Source organism: Patiria miniata, unplaced genomic scaffold, assembly GCF_015706575.1.
Source record: "Patiria miniata isolate m_02_andy unplaced genomic scaffold, ASM1570657v1 HiC_scaffold_9, whole genome shotgun sequence".
Lineage (NCBI taxonomy): Eukaryota > Metazoa > Echinodermata > Asteroidea > Valvatida > Asterinidae > Patiria > Patiria miniata.
This window is the reverse complement of record NW_024037076.1, coordinates 17,228,600-17,252,154: the sequence shown is the minus strand read 5'-3', so window position 1 is coordinate 17,252,154 and position 23,555 is coordinate 17,228,600. Positions and strand designations below refer to the sequence as shown.

The following is a 23,555-nucleotide window of genomic DNA, read 5'->3' as shown; positions in this document are numbered from 1 at the left end:
AAAAATGCAAGGTGAACCCCTTACAATCTGACATTTTTCATAAACACCTGATTTTGCCCAATTTTGCTTAAATGCAAGGTTAACCCTTACAATTTGAAATTTTCCATAAACATCTGATTTTGACCTATTTTGCTAAAAAAAAAAATGCAATCTTAACCCCTTACAATTTGAAATTTTTCATAAACATCTCATTTTTAACAAATTTCACTAAAGAAAAAAGTAAGGTTAATTCCTTACATCGGAATTTTTTTTCAGAAACATCTGATTTTGCCCAATTTTGCTAATATAATGCAAGGTTCGCCCCTTACAATTTGAGATTTTTCATAAAAATCTCATTTTGCCCAATTTTGCTTAAAATGCAAGGTTAACCCCTTTCAATCTGCAATTTTCCTGAAACATCTGATTTTGCCCTAATTGGGCAAAGGTTAACCTCTTACAATTTTTGATTTTTCATACAAAATCTGATTTTTCCCAATTTTGCTAAAAGTGGAAGGTGAACCCCTTACAATCTGACATTTTTATTCACATCTTATTTTTCCAAATATCACTAAAAAAGCAAGGTTAACCCCTTACAATCTGAAATTTTCCAGAAAGATCCGATTTTGCCCAATTTCGCTAAAAAATGCAAGGTTCACCCCTTACAATTTGAAATGTTTCATAAACATCTAACTTTTACTAAAAATGCAAGGTTAACCCCTAATTACAAGCTGCAATTTTCCAGAAACATCTGATTTTTCCCAATTTTGCTAAAATGTAAGGTTAACCCCTTGCAAACTGTTAAATCAATACATGAAGTGTCCCATTTGACTTTTTTAAAACAAATTATTTTTCCAGTCTTTAGGGTAAAGGAATTTTCTCTTTTTCCTTTCTCTTTTGTTGTTGCTATATTTTGCGAATTAACTCATTCGTATGGAATGCTCATAGTCAATCAAAGAATATTTCACACATAGGGGCCTAAATTATATTTTTTTAAATTAAATAGAGACGCATTGATCGTGCTATCATATACCATTATATTACTATTGCGAATTACTGTATTGTTTGGAATGCTCACAATTAAAGACACGTTATTTGAAAGATGTATAAATAATATTTATATTACAATGTACATCTTTATTCTTTCCCGGTATAATTTATGGCGTTACTTACGTCAATTGGCAATCGCGTCATTATATAATGATAGTCAAATTGATCAAACGAAACTCCGTTTTGATTATAGTCAATTATGAAATATTCATTGATTTATGACATACACCTTTGTTTCAATTTTGATACTACCCGTAGACCTGCCGAGCAGCTGTAGATATCAAACTAAACCAAAGTATAAAAGATAGAGGGTAAAAAAAATCAAAAAGTTATGTGCTAGTCAAGCTTACAGGGATCGGTCTGAGCCATAACAATGCCCCAGCCGATCCCTTAGTTCTCTTCCGGGGTCTCGGCGTCCCCGACCAATACACACTTCCTTCCCTATCCATCCATATAACCACGGAAGGCAAGGCACCATGTAAAAGCAAAGAGCTAAGGGAGGAACAGGGCGGCCCCTAAGCCCTGATCCTCCGAGTGGACCACATGCCCTGAACCTGTACGAAGGCGCCAACCTGGAACTCGCGGACAGTACCAGCAGCAGTGCTTACCGATTAAGCTAAGGTACTGTTGGTACTTTACGACGGGAAATTAAATCTCTTATAGTAAATGATTGAACTCATACGTTAAAAACCAAAAAGACACCAGCGGGATTCGAACCCGGGACCCCGCTAACCGTGGACGACGAATCGTAACCACTCGGCCATTTCGTTACCTTAGAATTTTTCTTAAACTGAGAACAGTTGTCTCTATAGGTGAGCAAACGCGCGCCAGGAAGATTACTGGGTCCATTTGCTTTACCTTAATGGGTAAAAACAAGTCGATATAATGAGCCCAGTGTGTTTGGTTTGTTAGGAAGCTGCATAACACAGCCTAATGTGCAAAACAGTCGTGTGCTAGGCGGATCATTACGCAACAATGAACACCGCAATTGTGTATTTTCAAAAGGCAGACGCGTAGATTTCTACTCTTTGTATCTGGGCACATATAGATTCTCACCTCCCTCTTCAGCTATTTCGACTTTCTTAAAAAGAAAAAAAAGAGACTGTCAGCGAATCTCCGGGAGTTGAAATAAGGATCGTCCCCTCGATAGACCTCAGAAAGTTCTTTTTCAACAGCTGTTTTTGCGGAAACTTTACATCTGGATTTTTTAGAAGCATCTGATTTTGCCCAATTTTAGTAAAATATGCTCCAAATTTTGCTAAAAAAGCAAGGTTAACCCCTTACCATTTTAGATTTTTCATACAAATCTGATTTTGCCAAATTTTACTAAATATACAAGGTACACCTCTTACAATTAAATTTTTTTCATAAACATTTCTTTTTGCCCAATTTTGCTAGAAATACAAGGTTAAGCCCTAACAATCTGCAATTTTCCAGAATCATCCGATTGTGTCCTATTTTGCAAAAACAAAAAGGAAGGTTAACCCCTTACAATTTGCATTTTTTTTATGAACATCTAATTTTTCCCAATCTTATTCAAAAAGCAAGGTTAACCTCTTACAATCTGCAATTTTCCAGAAACATTTGATTTTTTCCTTATTTTCGCTTTTAAAAAATGCGAGGTTAACCCCTTTCAATTTGAAATTTTTCGTAACATCTAACTTTGCAAAATTTCACTAAAAAAGCAAGGTTAATCCCTTACATCTGAATTTTTTTGGAAACATCTGATTTTGCCCAATTTTGCTAAAATATGCAATGTTCACCCCTTACAATTTGAAATGTTTCATAAACATCTAACCCCATACAATCTGCAATTTTTCAGAAACATCTGATTTTTCCCGATTTTGCAACAACAAAAAAATGCAAGGTAAACCCCTTACAATTTGATTTTTTTTTCATAAACATCTAATTTTGCCCAATTTTACATCAGCTTTTGCTAACAAATTATCAGGTAAAAAACGGGAAAGGTGCACATCGGCCTTGGAGCTCAGACCATGTGTCATGCACTCCTCAATGCATATAATGATGATGTATGGGTAGTACAGGCACAGCTGGGGGTACTGCCCAAACAATGATGAACGCATTGCGTATGCTTAAAGAATTACCCACAATTCCGGTTTTTACCGTTTAGGTCTGGCTCTAATCACTTTACGCGATCCCCTGACGTCTCATACACTGACTTTAGGCAAAATAGTCAGACTTTCGCGGTCTAGTAACCAGACTTTGACTCTTAACGAAACATCGAATGAAAAGGGAAACATCAAATGCATATTGCAAAAGATCGAATGCAAACATACCGATGAAACATCGAATACAAATAGCTCGAAATGTCAAACATATGTGTAAAACATTGCTCACATATTTGAGAATATCGCAAATATATTGTAAAACAACACACACAATTGTATCGAAAAACATCGCACATTTAATGCAAAAAATCGAACATAATATTGAAAACATTGCACATATATATCATCAAAAACATCGCACATATAAATTGAAAATCGCATATAAATGTAAAACATCGCACACATATATTGAACATCGCACATATATTGTAAAACATCGCACAAATATATTAAACATCGCGCAAATAATGAAAAACATCGCACACTTATATTGAACATCGCACATAAATGTAAAAGATAACAAACACATATTCAACATATATATTGCAAAATATTGAATATTGCAACGTTTGACATGCCATAGGAAAGGGCAGCGCCTAATGAGCATTTCGATCGGGTGTCACACTTTTTTGCTTTAAAGGGTGTGCATTCTTTCAGCAACAAAACACGAAAACAATTCACACACATCCCTTTGTGATTTGTTTTCGTTTTGCTCAAAGAAAACTTACTTTGTTTGTGATCCGTGGACAGAACTTTAAAACGGTGGTTGTGTTTAAAATTCAGTAACTTGAACATTACATGAGTGATTTGAATGATTTTTGTACTAGAAGAAAGCTTATGAATTGAACGTTCATATCCTAGATTTTGAAAGTGCTACATGCAGAACTTTACTAAAATAGTGGTCCCGACATTCCGGGGTTTCGGTGTTTTTTTTACTCACCCTGTACAGTAGTGCAAACGTCGCCTGAAAATTACAGGATACTATAGACATATAGAGATAAAGAATTCAGTTTTTACCGGTTATTATTAGCTGGGTAAGTATCTCCCATATCGCGTGGAAAAACAATCCCGGGACATACCGTTATTTCGTTTTACCGTTTTGCATTTCCTCAAAACAAAAACAGTAAACAAACCATTGACCGTTTTGTCGTTTTACAGTTTTGTAAAACGGTTAAACGGTATCAAGATAAATACGGTTTCTCTGTTTTATAAGTTTAATAAAATTCATTACAGCATAACGATCAATGATTTTTGTTTTACAGTTTTACACAAATAACTTTGACAAACAGCAAAACGGTCAGTATTGAATACAGACTGTTTTTTTGTTTCAGTGTCATAGTGAACAGTCCGTGGTGCATTTTGCGGTGCTGGGCAATGGGGATGGGAGGGGGACCATGCTTTACATGAAAAAGTGTTACCTCGGCATAATGCGTGGTGTGATGATTCCTGGCGTGACCCTGACCCCCTTATCATGCGATTCAGTTGGTGGGGCTTAAGAGTTGCAAGCAAAAATGGCGCTGGAAAACTTCAAGGGAGGACATTTCTTTTTACAATGGATACAGGATGGTAATACGTTTGAAGAAGTTGCAGATATTTGAAGGAAATTGGAGTTCGGCGCGGCTCTTCAATAGCCAGTTCGAAAACTATGTCGTGTGAACGAAATGTGAGGGTCCCAGGCAATGACTCGATCCCATGAGGACGCATTAACATTCCTAGGTGCATTGCTTAATTGCCGAACCTAAATCAAAAAATGGTCGACAGGACTATTGACCGTTTTTCATTGTCATGTTCTTTTAAAACAACACTCTGAAATGAAGCAACTAACCGTTTATCGCTTTCAACAATTAAGAAAAACAACAAAAAGGTCATTGTTTTTTGTGACCTAATACCGTTTGACCGTTTTACAAAATACTGTAAAACAAAAAAACGGTCAACGGTGCGTTTACTGTTTTTGTTTTTGAGGAAATCCAAAACGGTAAAACGAAATAATGTCCCGGGATTCAAAACAGTCTGGATTTCGATTTTCTTTTAAAACTACTTTATTTCCACACCCGGACCCAAGATCCCTGCCGCCAACCCGCCATGCGCATGGTATGTGGGCTAGCGGGCTAGCCCCCCCCCCCCCAAAAAAAATCAATTATGGCATAAATCGGACCCTGTACAGTCCGGTTCCTGACCCCTTCCCGCGTTTTCCCGAACACAAAAATTGACGTCATTCAGTCACAGTCTAGCCAGCGCATGTGTGTGCACTTTTGACATGCTCGAGAAAAGTGAAGCTAAATCTTTACAATATGCCGATAGCAGACACGTAAGTTTCCTTCTTTTTCCACATTATTTAGGTTTGATGTTTATGAGAAGCTTTAAATCTATTGATTACATGCGGTTTTGTCGTTTTAATTGACAGAAATAAGCCGATAAGTTGGGCTGACCAAGTCGAGGCTGGCGAACAGGGTGAGTGGCATATGATTTACCAATTTAACTATTTTCGTGAAAAAATATTAAATTTAAAATAAGGTGTTTCACTGTAATATGCGCCATCTTGTAATTTTACACGCGTTGCTGTGTACACATCGTCAATGGGAAAACTTTGGCACTTCCAAGTCATCATGCGGTCATTCCAAAATCATTGAAAATTCTGCCGCGTCTAACAATGCGTGTTCTTTTTGCCCCGTGATTAACGAGACGTAGACCCGTGAACGTGGCTTGTAAACTACGCCACGCTGTTGTCTATTTTCGAACCTGGCGAACGTGTCCCTCTGACTCCCTCCGTTACACACACTGGACGTTATTTTGCCCATGTAATAAGTACTCACATATGAAGCTGTCTTGAATTCTATTTGTACGTCAAAACTTGCATTTGACGAAAATTGAGGAAAATTCTGGCCCCGGTTCATGAAGTCCGTCCGCTACTGCTAGCTGCCATTTTCTCCCAACTGACGCATGCGCATTGCGTTTTATTTTCGTATGATTCGACGGCTGTTTACTGTCGCAGCTAAAACAGACATCGTTTTAGACAAGTTTCAAGTCCTTTCCTCTCTCACCGCACTGCACGCGGTCGCACGTGCGCCCGCGTGTGTGTGCACACACGTACTGTACACGAGATCGAGATGAGCCGAGCAGCCAATCGTCTGCGGGTTTTTTTTTTCGGGGTTGCGACATGAAACAGCCGTCAATCTGTCCAAGCGACTCAGACGCGTCCGGGGTTATTTGTCAGGGTCAGGTTAAAATCTAATTTCTACACGTTCGTATGGGTCTTTACTGATGGGCAAATTTCTTCGAAATTACACAGCCTAAACAATCGGACGGCCAATTTAGATTTCTAGGTGAGTACTCAACACCCATACGGAATTATGTATGTCGGATCGATTTCGCCAGGTTCGAAATGAAACAAGAACGTGGCGTTGTATACAACGCCACGTTCACGGGTCTAAACGAGACGATGCCTAGTGAAACACGCCTTATTGCCAGGTCGGGACTAGACCCGTGAACATGCATGTATAATTTTGCCGGTAATCCTTACTTTTAGGACACCTCTATTTTGTACGAGTTCTGTTCAAAACTGACTTTTGCAGATGACTGTCCAGTACCAAAGTGACTTTTGCAGGCTAAAGAAGTCTTTTTTCTTCAGACAAACTCATGTTAGTTATAATTTAGAAAGCACTTTCAAAGAAAATGTGACTTTCCTACCTTTTTTTGCAGTTCGCCATCTTGCTTTTTAAATTTATTTTCTGTTTGTCATCGTCGTCTTTAACCCCTCATAAATCAAAACCCTGCCCTCTTTCTACAAAATTAAACCTGCTGATATTCAAGAGGTGTCATTGCCAAATGTTCAAATGTGTCAATAAATATCAGAATGTCACTTTTGAGTGTCATTTAGTCAGCTGTTTTGGTGAGTCTTTTAACCTTATAATAGGAAAGGGGTCCTAAAAGTAAGGATTACCATTTTGCCCATACGTAAATCACTTACTTGAACTTAACTTGTTAGGCTTCCTGTGAATTCACGCGAGTGTTAGATCTGTCATTGCCAAGAAATTTGATGTAAAGTATGGCACAACTTTGTCACAACGAACGTTTTCAAAATGATCAGAAAATCAAAGACAAGCATGACAACTCTGGTACCCCGAGTTCCGCATGCGCAAAACGGTAGGAGTCCCACCAGTGGGTACCCGACTAACTGTCTTACATAGCAGGATCAGGATGACCGTAATACCATGTAAAATTCTGCTAAATCCACTTTGAAGGTCTGCCAAATCACCCAGTATAATTGCTGGTCCATTGTCATTGTGCACTGATTTGTTTCAGGGATCTTTCAATAAATGAAGGTTTTTCGAATCAAATGTGCCATATTTCTCTAATCTTTTTCATTTTCCTTCATCTTCATAATTCTGCCGAAAAAAACATTCTGCTGGATTTTCTGTACAACTCATTTTTGTATGCAAATATTCTGTCAAATGTAGCCGAAATTCGACTAGAATGGTCACTCCATCTTAGTAACCGCGGATAACAATAGAGAGTTTTTACTATAGATTGAAGCGTGGCTATGTATATAGCCACGTTCACGGGTCTAGGTCGGGACCAGCCCTAAATCTAGCGACGTCGCCAGATTAAGCGACCGCAACTTCATTCCTGCGCTGCTTCATAGTGAAGGAAGGCGTGCACAGTCTATGGAGTGTAGGTAGGCCCACTACTGTGGCTGCGGTATTGCTGCGCTGAACCTCTGGCCACACGCTAGTCCGAGTAACTTGGACCCAACTTATCGCCTTTTTAACATTCAGACATGGTCTGGCGTATTAGTAGGGTCCAAGTCGATCCGCATATATATGCCGAGCGACACAATGCTCACATTGACCCAAAATCCAACATTGCCCAACAAAAACATCAGATTTCACCCTAAAAACGGCCTCCAAATTACTAGATAGGGGCGGGCCTACGCTACCAGAGGTACAAGTAGACATCGATGAATAAGATGGAGGTACTAAAGTTTACTTATGATTCGGATGAAAAGTGAAATTTCCCGTTCAATTCCGAGAGCTCCCCTCGCGATCGTGAACGTGTTAAATTTCCGACTCGTGTTTGAAAAAAACAATGTGGTGTTGCCCAGCTAGGGTTCATTCAATGGTCCCCCTATCCCGAGTGGGATTCCGTTACCGAGCGCGATGCATCGATTATGATAATGAGTAGACTGGATCTCGTTTGTAAACACAAGTGCATTTCGAATGATGATAGGGAGACAGGAACTAGCTTGAACTGGTTTCCGCTGATAACAAAAAACTGCCCTAGTTCCCGACTCCCTATCATCGTTCGAAAAGAGAGAAGATCTGACAAGAAATTCCTTGGTAATTTTCAGGGTTGTTTGTGCCTTGGGAACGGGAACTAGCTTGAACTGGTTTCCGCTGATAAAAAAACTGCCCTATTTCCTGACTCCCTATCATCGTTCGAAATGTACTTGTGTTTACAAATGAGATCCAGTCCACTCATTATCATGATCGATGCAGGGCGCTCGCTAAGTTTTCAGTAGTTGGAAATTTAACACGTTCACGATCGCGAGGGGAGCACTCGGAATTGAACGGGAAATTTCACTTTTCATCCTAGCCACACGCCAGGTTCTCCCCACAACTGAGGGGTTTGTCAAAAAAAGGCGAAGATTTTCTTACATATGGTTGTATTCTATGATGTCTCAGCTGTTCTCCTCAAGGATGCTAAGGTGTCCTAATATCCAATTTTTTGAGAAATCTTTCTGGAGCTCATGTGCCCACGAAAATTGTCTGTTGATGGCAGCAATTTTGAATGTAAGAAGCGATGACACCAAAGCTGTGACGTCGCATTTATGCAAATCGATCTTGTCGCTCAGGCGCGCGAGTTGCGATGCGACGGCTGTTTCACATCCGTGAAAATAACATTTAAATAACATTTAAAAAGGAAACAGCCACCAGCCAAACATTCATTGCCAAATTCAAATTCCCTACCTCTAGATGTCTTGTGATACTGTAATTTTCATGGGAAATTTGGAGAAAGTTTGTCCGAAGTGACTGCAGAATTTTTTTCTTGAATCGTGTAGGTCACCATGTTCCAGATGGAGAGGTCATCCACGATGGCAACATCAAGAAAATCATCGACTACAAAAGGAACGATGACGGCAAACTCCTGAAGGTGGGCCTACTACTTGACTTGAAAATAAATATATTTCTTCATCAGATATGCAGGATTTGCTTCAGCTGTATGCTTTTTAACAAGTGCAGAAATGTAACAAATGTGTTTAGAGAGAGAAGATCTGGCAAGAAATTCCTTGGTAATTTTCAGGGTTGTTTGTGTTTTGGCTGTTCTGGTTAACCCTAACCTTCCCAAATCCTCCAAAATCCTTCTTGCATAAGTTGAGAATTTCCAAGGATTGAGGCTAATATGGGAAAAATGTGTGGCTGCTTTTGGAGGATGCACTGTGTCAAGATCTTAGGCCGGAGCTTGTGTTATTTATGCTCAGGCCAAAAAAAAAAACACCCAAAGTTCTGCTTCCGATTACATGGCATTTGAAAATAGGGTAGGCAGGTAGAGATTTTTTTTTGGGGGGGGGGCAATTTTTGTGTGTGTACGATCATATGGAGGTGCCTGCGTGTAGTCAAGGGTAAAATGGTAGTAATTGATGGTTTTCAAGTTTTTTCCCCCTCATTTTGCCCCCCAAAAATTTATGATGGGGCTGTCAAAGCAGGGAACATGTAGGTAGGGTAACTGGAAGCAGAACTACATGTATTATTTTTTTTGGCTTCAGCCGTGCATAAATTTAGGCCTAGATTATACTTGAAATCCTCCGCATTGCTCCAGGATGTCACTAGCTCTGCCTAACCATATTGACAGTGATTGCAGGAGGATTTTGAAAGATTGAGGCAGTGGTCACCCCTCCAAGGAACACATTCAAGAAATAACGGATGATTTTGGAGGCTTGAGGCTGAATTAAATTTTTACACAGAGGCAGTTGGAGGATTTTGCAGGATTGAGGTTGCATCCTAGCAAAAATGCTTATAGAGAGTTATGGTTTTTAATGCATTATTGTAATCTGAAAGTAGCATATTTCATATCTGGGTAAAAGTTGCCAGAAATGCATAAGAATCATCAGACTTGTTCCAAAAACCTTTACCTTAAAAGGAATGTACATTGTACATCATTGGCTTTTGTTGTAGTTTTCATAAATGAACTATTTGAGGGATTAGTGTAATAGATCAAATATTGTTACACTAACATGTTTGAAGTTTTGTGTTCGAAAATGCCGGAAAAACCAAGAAAAACAAAAATGTTCAAGCAGTCTGGTTCCCTGACTCCACTTAAGATGAAATAGATCAATATTTATAGATGCCGGAAAATTGTAAGGTAAGGGAACCTGTCTAGCCTGCCTGCACCCGTTCATGAACATCCAATAGCAAATTAAATTTGGACTGAAAAAATGGTAAATGGTAAAAATGAAAAATAGTTAGGTTTTTCCAACGGTGGTCGGCCGACCACCGTTGGAAATGTATACAAAAATACTATTTTCTTGAAAATGACTTCACACCAGGTGCCATAATTTTACAGGATGCTTTATACCGTCATTTACCAACATCCTAGTAAAGTATTTCGTAAAAACTTGGTAGTTTTATTTTTCGATGTTTGCAAATGTTGTATATGCCCTTTAAATGTTTCATGTTCTTTGAAAATGTGATAAATGTGTTGGATAGCAGAATCACAACTGAAACCTGCAGCTGCCGGTAAACATGCCAACTTTGAAGGCTAATGAGGATTCTGATTGGTTAAAACTCCAGCTGGTCTGTTTAGCAAGTATTAAATTTGCAAGTCTTTTAATTTTTTTCTCGTTCAGGTTGTGAGAACCTTCAAGATTGAGAAGAGAAAAACATCCAAGACCATAGCATTGAGAAAGGTGAACCATTGGATTTTTTGCAAAGAGTGACATTTTTTTAACCCCCCCCCCCCAAAAAAAAACCACTCCAAATTGAATCGAAAATTGCTATCCCTTCCCTATGGACACTCTTAGTCTGCTGTTGCCGTCAGAGCTAATCGAACGGCACGGGGCTAACCCGGGTGGATCCGGGTAAGCTACTTGAACTCACCCATAAATTGTCACCGGTTTCACGAAGGGACGGGCATGTCAAAATTGACAATTTTTTCGATTTCGAATTTTTTTTACTATTTTGCTTTAAAACATGGTACTCAAGCATTCTGACATGTTTCCGTAAGCAAAACATCATTAATTCCTGAATAACATTAATGACGCCAGGGGTAGGCATCTCAATAATTGCATTTTGCGATTTCACGAAGAGACGCGAACATGCCTGCCCCTTGAACACGTACAAAACGTATTGCACGGAGAGGCGTAAAAGTAGGTCAACAGGAGATTTTCGATTTCACAAAGGGACGGGCATCTTTGTTACATTCTCAGATGCGCGCGCGTAATCGAACACGCGTGCCCTTCCCTATGGAAAAGCACATTAAACAAGAAGGGCGTAAATGTGGAACAGTGAGATTTTCGATTTCACGAAGGGACGGGCATCTTTACTAATTAATTTTGGCTTATTAGCCACTCTATTAATCATAATTAATGGGTTCAAATTAAAGTTTACCTATCAAAGAATTACGTTATGGTTTTCTTATTGCATAAAGTTGTTGCAAATTAGTAGTTTTTGCAGTTTTAAAGACGGAGAAACTTCTGTTGCGATTATCTCCAAAACGGTTTTTCTTCAAAATCCACATGCCCGTCCCTTCTTGAAACCGGTGACAAAATGGGCACAGGCATTAGCTATAGAGTAACCTGTGGTGGACTAGTATCCCATCCAGGGGGAATAGACAAAAATTCTTGGTCGTTTCATGCTGCTCAAACTGGAGATAAACGCCGGCCTGATGGGCCGCATTGTTTTGTGACGGACTTTACTTTTAACTGTGTTGCCTCTGGCAGGGTTAGGGTTAACTGAATCAAAAAGGTCTTGACTAAACTTTTCCTGCTTTTCTTGTTCACTTTCAGTCCTGGACAAAATTTGGCCAGGCTTCAGAAGACGGTGATGGTCCAAGCGTCACAACCACAGGCATAGCCGACGACGTCTTCATGCAGTTCGTCTCTGCCAAGGATGTAAGTCTCCTTTAAACTTCCAAACAATGAAGTCCAGAATAAAATCCAGTGGTTTGGAAGGGGATGAAATTGACAAAAATTTACCTTCAACAAGATTGTGGATGCACTGCAAAATCCACTCCACACTCAGCATTCTCCTGGAGTGTTGTAGTCAAGCCCATCACAGTTCCTCACAAATAGAAACAATCTCAAGTCCAAACAAGTCCCAACAAGTCCTCCCAAGCCCTCACAAGTCCTCACAAGCCCATCCCAAGTAGTTAAAGCCCATTACAAGTCCCCACAAGTCCTGACAAGCCCATCACTAGTCCTCACAAGTGGTCAGGTCCTCACAAGTAGGCGCAAGCCCATCACAAGTCCTCACAAGCCCATCGCAAGTCTTCACAAGTAGTCACAAGCCCATCACAAGTCCTCACAAGTGGTCAGGTCCTCACAAGTAGGCGCAAGCCCATCACAAGTCCCCACGAGTCCTCACAAGCCCATCGCAAGTCTTCACAAGTAGTCACAAGCCCATCAAAAGTCCTCACAAGTGGTCAGGTCCTCACAAGTAGGAGCAAGACCATCACAAGTCCCCACGAGTCCTCACAAGCCCATCACAAGTCTTCACAAGTAGTCACAAGCCCATCACAAGTCCTCACAAGTGGTCAGGTCCTCACAAGTAGGCGCAAGCCCATCACAAGTCCCACGAGTCCTCACAAGCCCATCGCAAGTCTTCACAAGTAGTCACAAGCCCATCAAAAGTCCTCACAAGTGGTCAGGTTCTCACAAGTAGGCGCAAGCCCATCACAAGTCCCCACGAGTCCTCACAAGCCCATCACAGGTCTTCACAAGTAGTCACAAGCCCATCACAAGTCCTCACAAGTGGTTAGGTCCTCACAAGTAGGCGCAAGCCCATCACAAGTCCCCACGAGTCCTCACAAGCCCATCAAAAGTCTTCACAAGTAGTCACAAGCCCATCACAAGTCGTCACAAGCCCATCACAAGTCGTCACAAGCCCATCACAAGTTGTCACAAGCCCATCACAAGTTGTCACAAGTCCATCACAAGTCCTCACAAGTAGTCACTATCCCATCACAAGTCATCACAAGCCCTCAACAAGTCCTCACAAGTAGTCGCAAGCTCAATACAAGTCCTCACGAGTCCTCACAAGTAGTCACAAGTCAATCGTCACAAGTCCTCACAAGTAGTCACAAGCCAATTACAAGATACCAAATCTTGTGTAAACACAAGCTGCTGGACTGAATGATGCATTCCTTTGCTGATGTTTAATCCCTGTTACTTGTGACCGGACTTATGATTTGACTTGTGATTTACTTCTGCCCATGCCTCATTTTGCACCGTGTTCATAGCTGCCAACTAGTACGATTTTTTCGTAATTATTACGAATTGTTTGTTAAATTACGAAAATACGATTTGCCACCAAAACATTATGAATTTCCAATTTTCTACCTAACGAAAAAAAAAAGAAGGAAAGTATCGTTTTTTACCGAAAACTTCTGGCGAAATGTCGCGATAATGGATGGACTGGTGACAAGTCTAATAAGAATGCAGTCAAGCACCTGATAGACATCAATGCAGTGTGCGCAGTGGAGTACTTGAGGACCAGACTAAAACTGTTTTTCAATGGTGTGTCATTTGTGTGCATCTCATGGATGTGTGGTTGTGTGTACTGTATGTGAGTACTTTTCAGTGACGATCGTGAGCACATTTGGTCACTTATTGCCGGGATGAGACCCATCAGTTCGAGATTTTAATCATGGAATTTAATAAGAGTATGGTTGGAATAATTGGTAATAGAGTTTGAGTTTGTCACAACGGACAGAAAAGATAAATCAGCATGCGTTTGCAAGGTATGTTGGCGGGATATTTCTATTGCATACGGTGGCCATAGATCATTGTGTGTAAAACCATGATACGAACTCGAAACTCAACATCGATAGCATGCATCTCCAAAAAAATATGCGCACATGTTATTGATGTTATTATTTATTTGACTTCATCAAACAAATACAGACATTAAAACAAAATTAATTTAATTTTTTTTTTTTTTTTTTTTTTTAATTTTTAATTTTTTTTTTTTTAAATTATCTTTTGGCCTACAGTACATTATTATTCACAACAAGAAGGGTATGCACATGTATGTGTACATGTAAACCATGTACCTGTACTCGATGTTGGTAAAGCTTGTAATAAAACGAGAAGTTGAAAATGACCGCGCGGGTTGATTACTAATTGGGATTTTGAAATGTTGGCAGCTAAGCGTGTTGTCGAACGTTTTGTGTTTTAATGTTTTAGTGTTGCCGTATTTGTTTGGTTTCGTAACTCATGCTCAGAGGGTCAGGGGTTCAAATCCAGCTGTTGATCATAATTGAGTCCTTAGGCAAGGCACTTCACCCCCACTTGCCTCTCTCCACCCAGGAGTGTAAATGGGTATCGGCATTAGCTTGGGAGTAACCTGCGAAGGACCAGCATCCCATCCAGGGGGAATAGAAATATTCTCAGTCATTTCATGCTAAGGAAGTGGATAAACGCCGGCCTGATGGGCCATATTGGCTCGTGCCAGACTTACTTAGTATGTAGAAGTTCGGCCTCTGATTTTGGACTTGCTTTCTCGTTCTCACACCCAGGACGGCACCAACCAGCAAGAAGACGACGCCCTGAAGAAACTGCAGAGCCAGCGACTGGTCATGTGCCGGGTCTGCAAAGGCGACCACTGGACCACCAAGTGTCCTTACAAGGACTCGCTGGAACCCCTGCAAGAGAAGCTCCTCCAAGGGGGCGGGGCTGATGGAGCAGAGGGGGCAGATGAAAGTAAGAATACATGGCCCGCTGTCGAATTTTTCTTCTGAGGGCTAGTACAGTTATTTACCTTAATACCCATGCGTGAAACATATCCTAGATTGATTGAATTATATATGAGATATAACGTTGAAATAACGTTATATATTTAAATTGCCGTTGGAGATCATGGTAGAATTGTGGCCTGCTATTAAGCTAAGTTCACTGGTCAAAATGCCGCAGGTTTGGAGTTCGATTTCCCAGAAATTTTACATCCCCCCCCCCCCCCCCGAATTGAGTTTTCCTTCTGAAATTGTGTTTAATCAAGTCCTAATGATTGGTGAAATGATTTTATTTTTTTCCTGATCAAGCTGATTCATGGCTCTGGATATGCATTATTGTCATTGACTATACTTGGTTGCTGCAAAAAATAATTGCGGCCTGCTAGACTTTGACTTTTCATCAGATTTCATGCTTTGAAAACTTCTGTGATATTAACCCTAAAAGGGCCGGGTTATTTTGACCATCTCTCAGCCGGGGGGCTAATTAATTATTCATATGTACATGTACGAATGGCAATTCTGCTCTGTGTACACGACGTATACGGGAAAATTCAGTTTTCACGGCGCGTGGCGCTGGAAAATTTCTCGCTGCGCAGCAACCTGTGGTCCGATTTTTATGTTTTTGGTATCAAAAGATGCGCAAGGCTCGAGGCTAAAAAGTCAAAACAGCTCGGGGTGCGAAAAAAATTTTGTTCAAGGTTATCGCGGAAAAAGTTGAAGGAGGGGGGGGGGGCCGGAATCCGCCCTTTTAGGGTTAACCCTAACTCCCTAGGCCTTTTTGCTAGGATGTAGCCTCAATCCTGCACAATCCTCCAATTGGCCTCATGGAAAAATAGCATATAGCCTCAATCCTGCAAATTCCTCCATTATTTCTTGAATGTGGTCCGTGGAGGGGTAACCACTGCCTGAATCCTGCAAAAACTTGCGGCAGTGACTGTCAATGTGTTGGGGCTTGGTCAGAGACATCCTGGAGCAGTACGGAGGATTTCAAGCATAATCCAGGCCTGTATTTATGCATGGCTGAGCAAAAACAACAAAAGGTCCGGCCCAAGACCTTGACAAAGTGCATCCTATGAAATCAGTAACGCACTTTTGCCATGTAACCTCAATCCTCCAAATTCATCCACTTTGGCAAAGAGGATTTTGAAGGATTCAGGGCGGTTAGGGCTAAAGAATCTTTTTATGTTATTGTTTGGTGAGCCCAGTGTCCTCTTCACACCCATTTCATTCATTCACTGACTGACTGTCTAACTCCCCGTCACTTGTTAGCTGGGCAGTTCTTTCTGATAGTACTAGCCGAGGGGGGGGGGGGATTTTGCCCTCCCCCCCTAAGATCTCGGCCATCGAGTGACGAAAAATTTTGAAACTCAGTACATGCATAGAGCATCTCTTCATAAACATACGCAAGAGATTTCATGACTATAGGTCAAAGGGTTTTGGAATTATGGCAAATTAATTATTCATATGTACGAATGGCAATTCTGCTCTGTGTACACGACGTATACGGGAAAATTCAGTTTTCACGGCGCATAGCGCCGGAAAACTTTTCGCTGTGCGGCAACCTGTGGTCCGATATTTATGTTTTTGGTATCATTTTTATGTTTTTGGTATGCGCAAGGTTATCGGATTTCAAGGTTATCGCGGAAAAAGTTGATGGGGGTGGAATCCGTCCCCCCCCCCTCAACTTTTTCCGCGATAACCTTGAAATTTTTTTTTTACGTGCCAATGAATGGGCTAAATCTGGACCATTGCACCTATGAGTTACATGTACATGTAAGATATGGATTGACGCTTTAGTCAAGCTTGTTGTGAAGTGGACTCGATAAGAAGACTTCCTTAGTACCTGAAACCACCCCGCCTATTACTCAATGTAGCACCCGAAACTGATTGTTGGATTGATTCTTCAGTGACTAAGCACAGTGTAATACAATTTATTACCAGTGGTGATAGGTTGAAGTTTCTTATGAATTAAATATTGCTCTCGTTCACTCCCTAAAATGGAATGATTTAGAATCTGTGTTTTCCCCCTGGATGTGATGCCAGTCCTACAGCTTATGCTGGTACCTAATTACATACATCAGGCAGGAGAGCCAAGTTGGGATAAAGTGGCTTGCCTAAGGACAATAACCAACAGCTGAATTAGAACCCCCAGCTCTCTGATCAGGAGTCCCAAACCCTAACCACTCGCCCATGCTCTGATATATTATCAGTCAACTAGTTATTATTTATCCTGATTTACACAGGTGCAGATGCTGCTAAGAAGGCAGCCGGAGCTGGAGGAGGCAAATACGTCCCACCCAGCGCTCGCGATGCATCGGGTCAGAGAAAAGTCACTCCCATGGATTCGAAGAGAGGTAACCACAGACAAGGACCCCAAAGTGACCCACAAGCACTCAAATTTATTAGTTTTGTTAAGTCGTGGAATTCTGCATGTATGATCTCCATCCCGTATACAGGGCGAGTAAAACAAAACCCAAATGTCGGGACCATTGTTTTAGTGAAGTTCTGCATGTAGCAATCTAGGAAACGAAAGCCCAATTCATAAGCTTTCTTTTAGTACAAGAATCATTCAAATCACTCATGTAAATTTCAAGTTACGGAATTTTAAACACAACCACCGTTTTAAAGTTCTGTCCACAGATCACAAAAAGGTACAACATGAAAGTATTCTTTCAGCGAAACGAAAACAAATCACATAAGGATGTGTGTGAATTGTTTAAGTTTTACTGAAAGAACGCTCACCTTTTAGTGATCCGTGGACAGAACTTTAAAACGGTGGTAAAATGCCGTAACTTGAAAAGTGCATGAGTGATTTGAATGATTCTTGTACTGAAAGAAATCTTTCGTTTTTTTACTCACTCTGTACAGCGCTAGTGCAAACCGTCTGTGCTACTTGTCAGCACAAAATCCTGAGTTAACAGGCAAGGATGTGCAAAAAGCCAAAATTTCTTGGGGATTCATAAAATCTGCGTACCATTATATTATCATACACTTAATCATTAGACAAATGCACAGCACTGATGCTTAAAAAGACACTGTGCTACTACTAGTGTTATTGTTATATTTTCATCTTACACTGAAATCGTTGTGTACTAGTGTTATTGTTATTTTTTTCAACTAACTCTAAAATCGTTGGTGGTCAAATGAGTACTTATATAAGAACATTTTGATTTCATCATCAGAGATAGATTTAAGAAAAAAGACTTGTATGTCATTCAGTGGTTTGGTTAAACTTTGAGCTTGGCAGGATGACTTGATTGAGCACCAAACCAAAATTTTATTTTCTTTCATCATTTTACAACATTCTTCAAACCTATTTTTCTGGCTCATTTCTTCATCTTGACACAGACCAGGGCACCACGATCCGCGTGACCAATCTCTCGGAGGATACCCGCGAAGCCGACCTGCAAGACCTGTTCCACTCGTTTGGTCCCATTCAACGCATCTACCTAGCCATGGACAAAAACACAGGCCGGTCAAAGGTATAACCCTTCCCAACTTACAATCGCTTTGATTGATCAAGCTAAACTTACTCAGGCTTTCAAGTATTCGTACTTTTCCTACTTTTCCCTTGAAGTTTCTACTTTTTCCTACTTTTTGTCCTACAACTCGGAAAAATGAAATCTCATTGAATATTTTTCATAACAGTGTTACACACTGTCATATCGTTGCGTCATTGCATCAAGGTCGTACATGTACCTCCTGAAGTAGCATTTACGTGAAACACAAGTTTTAGAATGTCAAAAGGTCATATCTCACTTAAAGGGAATGTACATCATTGGCTTTTGCTGTCATTTTCAGAATGAACTATTTGTGGGATTAGTATAATAGATCAAATATTGTTACACTGACATGTTTGAAGTTTTGTGTTCGAAAATGCTGGAAAAACCATGGAAAAAAAAAGTTCAAGTAGTCTGGTTCCCTGACTCCACTAAAGATGAAATGGATAAAAAAAAATGCCGGAAAATTGTAAGGTAAAGGAACCAGTCTATCTGGCCTGCACCCGTTCATGAACATGGAACCAATAGCAAACAAATATTTGGACTGAAAAAAATGGTAAATTTGGAGCAGTAGTTAAAAAATAGTCAGGTTTTTCCAACGGTGGTCGCCCGACCACCGTTGGAAAAGCATACAAAAGTAGCTTTTTTATTGAAAATGACTTCACACCAGGTGCCCTCATTTTACATGATGCTTTAGACTGTCATTTACCAACATCCTAGTAAGGTATTTCGTAACAACTTGGTAGTTTTAATTTTCGATGTTTGCAACTGTTGTATTTTCCCTTTAAAATAACCCGGATTTACACAAAATGTCAATGGACGTCGAGATACGACGTTTGTGGCAGGGAGCGTATTTGTGCGAGATACGACTTTGTTGCAGAATCCAGTTACGACCTTGTTACACTGCAGCGAAGATATGTAAATCACACAATGAAAAATGAAGGGCTTGGGTAAATACTGTTTGTGTCAGTAAGTGGTAGATTTAGGAGAATGCTGGGAAGCCAGAAACTAACAACAAAGAATTCTATTCAAAATTACAGTGTATTTTTTAAAAGGTTTTTGTTTCCAAATTAGTTTTAAATTTTTATTTTGTATTGAGATCCCCCTAAGGTTTTCCAGGTTTTGGTATTGAAGGTTTTAAAGCCAGTTGACATTTCAATTATCTTATTTTATAAAGACATTCTCAGGATAGTTTACTGGAACTATTCCCATCAAAGAACTTTACAAAACACAGGACTGATACATTGAAAACATGTAGTTGTCTGGTGTCTTGAAATTGGTACAAAATTCAACATTGCGATGCGAGGAATCATTTTACACTCATTATCTCCAAATTGTCTACAAATGTGACCTGCCATAGCATAATGAGGAATAAACCCCACCTTTGACCTTTCACGTTGTTTACATCATATTACAGCGACATTTGCTTTCCACTGATACCACATTTATTTCTGTAGCTTTTACATTAATTTATACCAAAGATGTGCCGCAGGAACGTCAGCAGTGTCCTGCCAAGTTTCGCAAACCTCATTTCGAGAAAAACGGCTTTGAAAAAAAAAAAGACACCCATTGCGCCTCCAACGGCAGTGAAAAACGTTCTTCAGATTTTCCACTTTTGTGGGTATTTTTTTGCAACAAAAATGCATAGCTTGAATCTTGGATACCTTGGCTACTCAAAAATACAAAACAATCAATATCGATCTTGACATGATTTTTCTAGTATATCCGACTTCAGGCGTCGATTTCTCAAAAAGAGGTTTTGGGGGACATTCCTCATTTTTCCTCAGTAGGTCACAAATGTTACCCCCTCTTTTACAGGGTTTCGCCTTCATCAATTTCCACGGCAAAGATAGTGCTGCGAACGCCATCCGTGGTGTGTCAGGGTTTGGGTACGATCATCTCATCCTGAAAGTGGAATGGGCCAAGTAAGTACCCCATGTTGCACTCCACAAGTTAACAGTCACAATAACATACCTTCTTTGATCATCATTTGTACAAACTGGAAGCATGGCTGTCCATCCTTGCATTACTTAGCCTTTAGTCAAGTCCCACGCGCTTATCCGGACATGTGACGCACCCAGGATACTGGCACGTAAAAAACTAGCACATAGAAAGACAAGCACGAGCTAGTGGAGAGCGCTTATGCTTTTCTTTACATTTGTCTACCGATTTAGTAGACAAATTTTTATGCATATTGCATGACATGTTGTGAATGCGCACACGTCTTGTTTTTTTAGAACGCGTGTGGCCCGCGTGCTCGAGGGCGCGTGCGTGTCATCACCTCAAAAATGGCTTGTTCGTGGTGATTAGGTCATATATATCCGCATACATGCATGGATCATATTACTTGAAAAAATTGAATAATGATTAGCTCCACTCGACTGGTCTTTTTTCGTGCCAGAATCTGGGGCGCCACGCGTCCGGGTAGGCACGTGCGCCTTGACTAAAGGCTATGCATTACTAGACACTTCATAACACTTCAAAGTTTGCTTTAAAGCTATAGTCCATCATTTGCAGCCATCCGAAAAGTAACTGGCGTAATTACTGTTGAAAAACAAACTTGGTTGAAAGATAGTAAGGGAACTAAACTCCCTGTGAAATTATTCTTTCTGGGAAGCTGTCATTTTGAAGTAATCAACGAAAGAATGTATTTCCAACAGTGATTCTTAAGAAGCACCGTAGGAAAATTTAAATTAGTAGTTCGTTTTGTTATTCAGCGCAGCGCGCGGTTGTTATAATTCGTCGGATCAGTGCGCGACGCCGCGTATAGCTGCAATTCAAAACTATTCAAAACATGATTCAGTAACTTTTGATTTGAAATTGAGATCTTAGAATGCTGCTTTTCTCGGAATATACAGCTGAAGCTTAGCTGAAACTTCATCAGGTTAGTTGTTCAGTATCCTTCATTAGATTTTGAACACTTTTGTTGCTTCAAACGAACAAAATGCACTAATTACAAATGATGGACTATAGCTTTAAAGGTAGGGTAGATCATTTCTGGTTTGTGCATTTTTTTTCTTCTCATTTGAAGCAACAAAATGGCTCAAAATCTAAAGACGGGTACTTAACAACTAACCAAGAAAACAATGCTCTGGGATCTCGGTTTCCTTTCAAAAGTTGGCGAGTCACGTTTTGAACTGCACTTGAAATCAGCGTCCGGGACACGTTCTCAATCAGCTGATCGCAGCTACGCGATGTCACGCACTGAACTGATGAATAACAGCAACCCTGTGGGCATGTACATTGTGTCAACGCTTGCCCTTCACCCATTCATGGATTCCCGAATTACAAACCAACTACTAACGGAATTTTCAAAAAATGTGTTACTTGACGCATCTTTGGAAATGACCTTCTTTTGTTGTTTTCTTCAAAACGACAGTTTGCCAGAAAGAATAAGTTCACAGGGAGTTTATTAACATTTACTATATTTAAACCAAGTAAGATTTTCGAAAAACATGTTGTCAGATACTTTTTGGATAACTGCAAAAGACCTTTAAGAAAATGCCTAGTGTTTGTTGGATGGGTATTTCTGAAACAGTGAGCAGCTGCCGATAAACATCCAAATCACTCCTTTGGAAGTCCTTTTTAGTTAGCATGCAGACTGCAGAGTCATTACATCAACATAGGCGAAGCTGGGAGGGGGGGGGGGTGTATTTAACAACCCCCCCCTCCCCAATATCTTGAAAAATTGCTCTTTTTTTCACCAGTACTTACCCACCCCTCCCCAATATTTGTGAAAGAGTGCCCTTCTTTTGTTAACAAGTGCCCTTTTTTCCTGAACAAGTGCCCTTTTGTTAAAAAAAAAAAGGTGTGCCTTTTTGTGCCATCGGCCGTTACGGATGCCATTTGTTGAAATGTATCGCCCTGAAAAACACCATAAATTGTCTGTTATTGTGCATAATTGTCGGTTTTAAACAGCGCCCCCATTGACAGATGAGTACCAGCCCCCCCCCCTCCCCAAGTGTCGGAGAAAAACAAAACGTGTCTACATTTAAGCACAGATGTGCAAGTGCCCTTTTCCAGAAATTTTGAACCCCCCCCCAATCAAAATGACCTTGCTACGCCCCTGATCAATAGGAAGTCATGGGTTCGAGTCCTGCTTGAGCCGTCTTGAATATTGTTTCGCAAGACCTCAGGCAGTACCGAGTATAAAGTGTGTATAAAAATCATGTCAGTGAAAGGTCAAACCCAACATGAAATATGTGTCACCTCTGGTTATGTTTATTCAGCATAGTCATATGGAGCCTTCACTTTGCCTGATTTCAGTTTCCATTTTCAAAACTAACCCCAACAAAAGTGAATCATAAATACCTTCTTTATTGTGTTTTTCTATCACCAGGCCCTCAGGTACTGCACAACATTAAATGAAAGCTTCGTAAGTGGGCCAACGAAAGCAACCAAAGTCTCACTGGATTCAACGCTCACACACTTGAGGATGGTGTTATTGTTCTTAGTCATAATTATGTCACATGTTGTTTACCCTAAGGCCCAAAAAAGTCTCTGGTTTTTGGTCTGCACTCGCATCACCATAGCCATGCGCGTCAGCAATATTAAAAAGGGTTTTTTTTTCAATGTAAGATGATGTCTCAAAACCACCAAACTCACTGGTTTGACTGGAATCCTGCTGCACAATTTTAACATGATTTTAGATGGGGTTATGATCGATTATAAGCTTCATGTGGCCTCTCTGGACTCCCGTATATTTTGCACTGAATTTTAGTGGGCACCATTTGCAGATGGTGTTGTAATTTTGTAATTGTGCGTCTGGATTCAAGCCAGACTGAGGGAGCGATGGTAGTGTATCTAGAACCTGTAAACATTTTTTAATTAGCGCGCAATATGTAAGGGAGCAGACTAATGACCAGCCTGGCAGCACTTGCACGATGTCGATGTCACTATATGGTCTGACGTAACCGTTTTCTCAGATTTTTGTCTTGACTATCCAAATTTCCCGAAG

General features: G+C 40.3%; 1 protein-coding gene across 1 annotated transcript; it reads left to right on the top strand.

The window, feature by feature from the left end:
* The first annotated feature begins 5,352 nt into the window (after window positions 1–5,352).
* On the top strand, window positions 5,353–23,087 carry LOC119720759 (eukaryotic translation initiation factor 3 subunit G-like). The gene is made up of 10 exons (XM_038190591.1): window positions 5,353–5,463; window positions 5,560–5,606; window positions 9,214–9,305; window positions 10,999–11,058; window positions 12,157–12,261; window positions 14,886–15,069; window positions 17,342–17,452; window positions 18,447–18,580; window positions 20,417–20,523; window positions 22,938–23,087. The coding sequence occupies exons 1-10, from the start codon at window positions 5,447–5,449 to the stop codon at window positions 22,960–22,962; spliced, it is 882 nt and encodes a 293-aa protein (XP_038046519.1). The 5' UTR covers window positions 5,353–5,446; the 3' UTR covers window positions 22,963–23,087.
* The last annotated feature ends 468 nt before the right edge of the window (window positions 23,088–23,555 follow it).